We start from the raw sequence: 8,647 nt of genomic DNA, 5'->3' as shown, positions 1-8,647 counted from the left end.
CCATCATTTCTAGCTCTTCTTAGCTCATTTCTTGCGTTTGTAGCTCATTTCTACCTAAAAACAACAAAGTAAGTTAGAAATGACATTGTCATGAGAATAATTAAGTAAAATGTAGGGAAAATGATACTAAAAACATAAAAAATATTAGCTCGATCAATCAGGAGGAGGTGTAGATGTCAGGGGGAGTCTAACACATAAATGTTATCCTCAAATGTAAAAGGTGCGTTGTGCTCTTGTTATTCAACCAAGGTGTATTTTTTGTCCCACAGGGTTTTTATTGTTACTTGGCAAGGTTTTTAGTGAGTCCACAACTTATGCACCATTTCGTCTTTGACTTGGCACAAGGGGGAGTGTTAAAAAAAAACATATTATGTGCCTTCGTCAAAGCGATTGACGGAGAGGGAATCATGAAATCAGTGATTACCATCAATCAACACAATTACGGATCAATCAGCATTTAATGTCATCATTGTAATTGATATTTCCGTTGTAATTCTCTCATGATATAAAGGGGTTATGAAATGAAATGAGTACACCAATTTCAATCTGAATTTACTTTTACATTTTTTTTATGTGATTTTGTGAGTCCGTGCATCAAATGCTGCTGGTACCTTAGAATGTCCGATGCACTGAAAAACCAAGGTTAGGTTCAGGTGGGGAATGTTGAATCGTTAATGGATAGTTGAATTAGCTGGCTGCTATCTACTTTTCAAGCCGCCACTGGATCATCAAACTCCAATACTTGCCTTTCATACCTTCCTTATTTTCCCACCATCTAACTTTCATGATCTCTCTCAATTCTCATTATATATACAAATTCTGGATCCCCAATTTATCTCTCATTCACACAAATAAATGGCGACCATAGCTGAATCCACCGCTCTCTATTCTTCTTCTCCGTCATATCTCCAGCCGGCGATCACGTCAAGGCCGGCTCTTTACGTCTCTGTCCGCCGCAGACCGGGTGCCTTACCGGAATTCCGGGGCTTGAAGCTTCAATCGCCTTTATATTCCTCCATTACTCCAAAAGTCTCTCGTCGTCCATCAACGCCCGCCATTGTCTCTCAAGCGCAAAACACCACCGCTCTTGACAGTAAGTTTTTTTTTTTATCTTTGCTCCACTACTCTCCTGCTAAGCATTCGCTCTATAATTCTAGGAACCAACAATTCAAAAAATAGAGCTAGCTTGCTTTTCTTGCGTTCTAGGTCATGAGACATACCTAAACAATGACGATTCAAGTTAGTTCATGCTTGTGATTTACTCATTCATGGAATGCAATGAGTTCCTGGCCTTCTCCAGTGGAAAATGAGTTTCAGGATTTGATGGCAGGTTAGGGTTTACTCACACCAGCTTGATTTAAATAGAGTTAAACCATCCTCAAAAGTATCACCCTTATTTCTGACTATAAACAATCAAAAGTATCACCCTTATTTCTGACCATAAACAATCAAAAGTATCACCCTTATTTCTGACTATAAACAAGGGTGAGCCTTGATCAAATTAAAAATCTTATCAATGGTTAAATTGATTGAATATTTTTCATGCTCGATGGTAAAAGCATTTTTTAAGAGATGTACCCATGTTTTTAGTAGGAAAACTTTCTCTTATTATTCAAATTTTATAATTTCTATTCCTTGAGGGACGAACATCAGTGCCCAATTTTGTACGAGCAACAGAACAACTTTAAACTTTCCATTATCTGGGCTTCTAAAAGCTGATGGTTTGTCTGCTAAATATGTTAAATTTCTAAGTCTTCTATGTCTATCAGCGGAAAACCCTTGAAATTTGGTCAATAACTGGCCTAGAAATTTGCCATCCCATGTGGTTTCCCCTTGTTTTCATTTTTTTTCAAGTTTACTGTCTGTCGGCCTTATTGTCTGGCAGTAATTAACTGTGGCACAAAGATCTTCAGATTTTCATATTTTTCAAGAACATATTCCCGACCTTTATGTGCTTGTAATATGAGCCAAAGGAAAAGCACAAGCTATAAAAGACAATATTTTTATGTACAAAAATTACTGTCCCACTTTAATACTGCAATGAGGATTCTCTCTCACGGTAATACCTCAGACAGTTATTTGGCCATGCGGGAATAAAGAAAATTCCTTGTCAAATAAGAACTGTTTTTTTTTTTTGTTAGAACTGACATCGGTAATTCTCTAGGAATTTTTATTAAAAGGCACCAACTAATGCAAATAATTTTTTTGTTACTGATCTGTGGATCAGGTTGATTTTCTTTTGAACTTCCTGAAGAAAAGAACTTGGATACGTGTGTTCTTCGTTTTCATATCTGTCTTTATTGGAAACATTGCCATTTGTAGAGGTGCAAATTATATGTATTCTGCATGTTTGAAACCACACGATTTAAGTGCTAGGCACCTTCTGCATTCCACGACCAGGAAGTATTCAATTTTCTTTTGAGTATTGCTTTAATTTATTTGTGTATCACTTTGCCTATGTTTGATGGGGAGAGCAATAACTTTCCATTACATTTCCGAATAGGCCGGGCAGGAACGATATGGAAATGTTGAAGCCTAATATGAGTCCACACTCCACAATCATGGTTAGGCAGGCCTGTCTTTAGGCAAACCCAAATTACACTGAGCCTGCTTTTCTTTTTCTTTTTTTGGCAAAGACACTGAGCTTGTATAAAAGGATACATTGGAATTTTCAGGCAGGGAAAGGAAATATCATAATAAAATAAAATTTTCTGTAAACTAAAATGATGAATAAGTTAGAGAAAAGGCCTCAAATTTATTTTTTGGTGCTGGGAATGATTTCTTTTCTTTTCTTGTTTTTTTTTAGTTTTGTTACAGTCAACTATAAGGGACCAAAAGTTGGTTAGACCTATATATGTACATTATTTACTGAAAGTTTTGGCATCTTTTTCTTGGTGCTGTTGTCCCACCTGTACACTTCTTGTCAATTCAATGGATAAGCACATTAAACCCCTTCATATGGTATTGATTAGGTTTAGAATGATGATAAGCACATTAAACCCCTCCATTCATATGCCATAAAGTCCTAATAGTGGACCATATACCATTTTTCATTAGTTCATCTGATAAATTTGTAGTCTTCCTGAATTTTGCAAGTGCATCTATATTTCAGCCAACATGGGTATACACTCATGCAAGTGCATCTCTATTGTCAATAATTTGTATTTGTAAGAGGTTACTTTTTGAACTGATGGAGTAATAGTTGTACTTATTCTAAAGGAAAAATTTCACAAATGGTCACTCAACTGTGACTCATTCGACACTTTGGTCATTGAAGTTTCAAATATATCACTTTGGTCACTCAACTATTACATTGTCAATCACTTAAGTCACTTTGTTAATTTTTTTCATTACAAAAAATTATAAAAAATACTATTTGAGTGACTTAAGTGATTGACAGTGTAATAGTTGAGTGACTAGAGTGATATATTTGAAACTTCAGTGACCAAAGTATCGAATGAGTCATAATTGAGTAACCATTTGTGAAATTCTTCCTATTCTGAAACATATTCTGATGAAATTATGTTTCGCAACAGTCGTCTAATTGTTAGGTTTAAAACGATGATAAATTTACCGCATTGTTTCCCTTTGTGTTAAAATCACATGTAGCAATGATTCTTTCTTGTGAAATGCAGTCAAATATATGATCACCCCTTTCCTTTATAACTGCAGTTCCCACAGTTACCGATGCAACATGGCAATCACTAGTCCTCAAAGCCGATGGCCCTGTACTGGTTGAGTTTTGGGCTCCTTGGTGTGGGCCATGCCGCATGATCCATCCAATTGTAGGTGAACTAGCACAGGAGTATGCTGGGAAGCTTAACTGCTTTAGGTTAAGCACGGATGATAGTCCTTCAATTGCGACTCGATATGGAATTCGGATCGTCCCAACCATGATGATCTTCAACAAGGGTGAGAAAAAGGACACTGTAATTGGTGCAGTGCCTAAAACCACATTGACGGCAAGCATTGAGAAATATTTGTAAGGTGTGTGGAAAGCCTTGCAAGATTTCTGTACTTTAGTGCTCTTTACACGTTCTTTGTTGTGTCATTATAAATTCATTAGCATGTCAAATTCGGAAGTTCTTGTATCTTATCTTCTATTCTATATGACACCCATATCATCTTCAATAATATAGCCTTGCTGAGAATTTCTTGCTCCTGGAAGATTTTATTTCCATGGTCAACTTGTGCAACTTGAATTTTGAGTTCTACTTAAGAACCTGCAATGACTGAGACCTGGGTCCTGCCTTGTTGAGCATCCCAGGAACTTGGTTGATTTTTCTCATTTTATGCCAACGCGTCTAAAGCTTAGAGTATCTTATTTGACTAGTTCAACTGAATTTGATTTGTTGGGTTTGGCTCAAAATGATGTTGTCTCTTGTCTTTTCAACTGCTGTCACCAATAAAGATGAATCTAGAAGTAGTGCAGTCTCTGTTTTAATCTAGAATCTCAAATTTGTGCTACTGTTTTTCAAAGTTATATTATGATCATGATGTTAATGTCCTCGATCCAATAACTATGACTGTTTCTCTGATCTATATGGCCTGATGACTTGATTCCTATTGGTAAATGAATAAGACATCGGAACAGAGCGGAGGTTGAAGTTTCAAGTTGCGGTGTTTGTTCTGTTATATAAAAAATTGATGAATAAATATAGGGAAAATTTCGCAAACAGTACACCAAGTAAAGGCTACTAATAATTCTTATACATAAAGTTTCAAATCAAATATTTCAGTACACGAAATCTGAAACTCGACCCACTATCAGTACACGATCAATTTTTGACACCAAAATGTCCATTATGCCCTCAATTTTTTTTTTTTTTAATAATTTTTTTTTTCTGTTATTTTTTTTTTCCTTCGTTTTAATCTCTTTCTTCTTCCTTTTTCCGGGCTCACTCCCTCGCTTCCAACGCCGCCCTTGCGTGGTGAGCTTCTCCCGCCGCTGCTGCTCCGCCTCTACATGGTTGAGCAGCGTGTCTCGGCCCAGCCCAGGTTTCCTGCCCCGTTTCTTCGGCGCTCTTTTCATCTGGCAGTCGGAATCTGCGAAGTCCGGGTTTGGGTTCGGAGCTCATTTCTTCTTCTTGCTAGAACCAAAAACATGTTTCTTGTCGTCATTGTACGAGCTGTGATCCTCTTCCTACACGCCGGCAATGATGCTGATGTCAAAAATGGAGAAGTTCCGGTTGATGAACTCGAGCGGTCTTGTTTCCGGGTCCGGCTGATCCGACCCGAACAACGACTTGGCTTTCTGGATCAACCCCCAGTTCTCTCTTATCAAACCGGAGGAACCCATTTCAAGAACACCGTCGGAAGTTGGGATGCGAATCAAGGTCTCGATCCCATGGATTTGAACCTCTTTGCCTCTCTCGCAGTTGTTGAACTGAAGCTCGTGGGCCCTGCTCAGCCAGATTGAGGTCCCGGAGCTGAAGGCCTTGCCAGGAACAGAGCCGTCCCCGACGGCGAAAGATCGACTGAGGGAGTGAGCCCGGAAGAAGGAAGAGATAAAAACGAAGGAAAACAAAAACAGAAAAAAAAATTATTAAAAAAAAAAAGAACTGAGGGCATAATGGACATTTTGGTGTCAAAAATTGACGTCGTGTACTGATAGTGGGTCGAGTTTCATATTTCGTGTACCGAAATGTTTGGTTTGAAACTTTGTGTATAAGAATTATTAATGGCCTTTACTTGGTGTACTATTTGCGAAATTTTCCCATAAATATATATATATATTACTAAAGAGAAAGCGCAACAGTTTGGTTTGTCTATTGTTTAATTTCCTAGCCCAAAAATGAATTTGGAGTGGTCGTCTTTATCCTTCCATCTCTCAAATTGTCCCATTTAACTTCAAAGGTAGAAAGATATGTTATCAATTTTTTATATTAAAACAAAAGTAAAAAAAGTAAGAAATAGAAGTTAAAATACTTCCACGAGAAAACATAAAAATCCACTAAATTTCATACAACTTTTCTCACAAAACTAGTGCATATTAATACACCTCAGACCTCAGTACTTAAGAAAAGGAACTGTTCTTCATAGCAAATCTGGACATTAGAAAAATTAACCATATCTCTTTTTCAATTATTCAAAACTAAAGATGCTCTAGACTTACCATAATTTCATTTGGGGAACCAAAATTAAATGTTCAACAAAGCTTGAGCACTGTCTTAAGTTACTAATGGTGTTTGTGTTAAAGGTGATAATTGATCTTACCCCTGCTGTTTGCTATATTAGTCATTATTAAACACATGACCAACATTGACCCCAACTATGTGAATCATTTCCTAACTTTTGGCAAAAAAACAAAACAAACACAGAAACTGAAATGGTATTATTGCTTGGCTTGCATGAGTAATGCAATGTATAATATATTTACTGATCATATTGTTAATACTGGTGAAATTTTTCCACAAAACGCGATAAGTAGGTTCTGATTCTATGAGAGCAAGTTCACATGTTAGGTCACCAGGGCAAGAAACTATTCACTGCCACTAGACCTTTGTTTCCACCCGTTGGGGTCAGGGTCACCAGTTAATTACTGTTTATCGAATACCTTAATAATTTTTTTAGTGTAAATGAGAAATGTATGATGTAAATAAATACTATTGATGAACATCTTAGAAATGCAACAAAAGACTTTTGTTTTTTGGGTAGACAAATTTTGTAGGTGTGAGAGTTAAAAAAGAGAATCGGTATTTATAGGAAATTTTTACAATTTTTAAAGAATTTTTTGTTACCGTTTCTATACCATATACATTAATTTAGTACCATTGGATCTAATCCTTAATTGAAGCAACGGTCCAGATTTCATGGCCATTGGTTTCAAAACTCAAAAAGGCCCAACAGATAGCTCACACGTGGAACAAGTGGAATTTTGCAACTGTACCACAGTCTGACACCGTATGATGGTGCTACAAGACAAAAAAAAATGGGGTATACGTGCCATGCAAAACTCTTCTGTGACCGAGCTGCTGTCCTGGGTCTTCCACTGTTCTCTTGCCCCAAGCCCGGTGGAAGGAACAATTTCACAATTTTGGTGACTTGGGTCACCGTGGCATAAGGACCTCTGATGAACTTGGCCTAAGAAAGGAATGTGGATGTAGTAATATTTTCATGTTCATGATGTGACCGATAAGTTGTTATAATATCAGCCATTAATATGTGAAATTATGTGTGCTCGCAGGTGGCTGTAATAAGCAAGATGCTAACTGGCATTGCATATAACTGAACTGCAGGTACTAAGACATGGTAAGCAATAAACCCATATATAGTCTATTAACCTCTCCCATGGTAAGCCAATATTCTACATTTCCCAAAAAAGTTTTTTGCCGAATGGTCCAATGTCTAAGCTATTTATGGCTTTCAATTTGGTAAGCCATATTCATTTAATATTTTATTGTTTATTTATTTTTTTCTTCTTTTACCCCTCTTTATTCAACTGACAACATTTTTATTCAATTTGTGTCCTTTTTTTGTTTTAGTTACAATTTCATTTTCTCTTGAAATTTTTTGTCTATAAATTTGTCAATAATAAAACTATACCATTGCGAAGTTCACATTGAGATCTTTCATTTGAGCCTAATATTGAATATATTTGGGCTAAATTATTTTAATACGTAATAATGAATTATGTTTTTATAAGAGATAATATATTATAAAATTATGAAAATTACAATATTAAATAATGGCCTCTTTAAAACCTTCTCAAAGACTAATAATGGCCTATTACAATTAAATTATAAATTATTAATGTACCGTTATAATTAGCCAATTAGCCTTTGGGAATTTTTGGTAAAAATAAAAAAAGTAGCAGTTGCATATGGCTTTGAATTATAGTTTACCAATTATAGTTTATGTTGGGAACTTCATGCAAGAAGTATCAAAGATTCTCTAAAATATTCCCAAGTGATAAGCCAAATATGGCTATATAGCCTATCAATTATAAGGTACGGTGGCTGATGCTCTAATTAAGTGAAAGTAGTTTCCTCATTTTTATTTTTTCCTTCTTTCTTTCTTCCTTTGGGTGGTGGTGTTGTTACTATAGAGGTTTCTTCTTAGAAAAATAAAAATTTGGTGAGTATATACATGACGGCCAGCCAGCCTTAAGTAGCCTTGTCTTAAAAGGAATTTTGTGAAGGGAATATAAAGATGAAGACTATAGTCAGAGAGCAATTTTAAAAATTCTGATAAAGGACCTTAATTATTAAATTACAGTTAGTTGTGATGTATTTTCAAATATTCAAATAAAATTGTAGAATGGGAAGCCTTCTGACATGTAGCAAGTCCAATTTTAAAGAGAAATGGAATGCCGAGCTCTATTCTCTCTTGAATAATTAATTCAAATTAATTTGTTGCTTCATTAGTACAGAATTATAATACATAATTATATGCAGTAGCCTAGAGACTAGTTTAGCTATATGATATTGCAGAAAATCGGTCTCGGTTGGCTTATTAATTGAATGTATCATGCAGATAAAGGTCAACTCCCATTCTCTTAATACAACACTAACCTTGGTTTGTGTTTGCATGATTAGATTTTGAATTTGTAAGCATCCAATTGGAAATGGAAGCTTGAAAACTCAAGGGTCCATTTCCGAAACTCAAGCTAGAGAGTTGGTCGGGGTTTAGAGTTTAGGAGCATTGA

At 35.9% G+C, this 8,647-nt stretch overlaps 1 protein-coding gene across 1 annotated transcript; it reads left to right on the top strand.

Annotated features, from left to right (window-relative positions):
* The first annotated feature begins 683 nt into the window (after positions 1 to 683).
* Positions 684 to 4,160, top strand: LOC112188777 (thioredoxin 1). Its single transcript, XM_024327986.2, has 2 exons — positions 684 to 1,093; positions 3,673 to 4,160. Exons 1-2 carry the CDS (start codon positions 856 to 858, stop codon positions 3,984 to 3,986), a joined length of 552 nt encoding a protein of 183 aa, XP_024183754.1. The 5' UTR covers positions 684 to 855; the 3' UTR covers positions 3,987 to 4,160.
* Positions 4,161 to 8,647: the final 4,487 nt, after the last annotated feature.

This window comes from Rosa chinensis, chromosome 2 (genome assembly GCF_002994745.2).
Source record: "Rosa chinensis cultivar Old Blush chromosome 2, RchiOBHm-V2, whole genome shotgun sequence".
NCBI classification, from domain to species: domain Eukaryota; kingdom Viridiplantae; phylum Streptophyta; class Magnoliopsida; order Rosales; family Rosaceae; genus Rosa; species Rosa chinensis.
The sequence above is the reverse complement of the archived record's forward strand: the minus strand, read 5'-3'. Positions and strand labels throughout refer to the sequence as shown.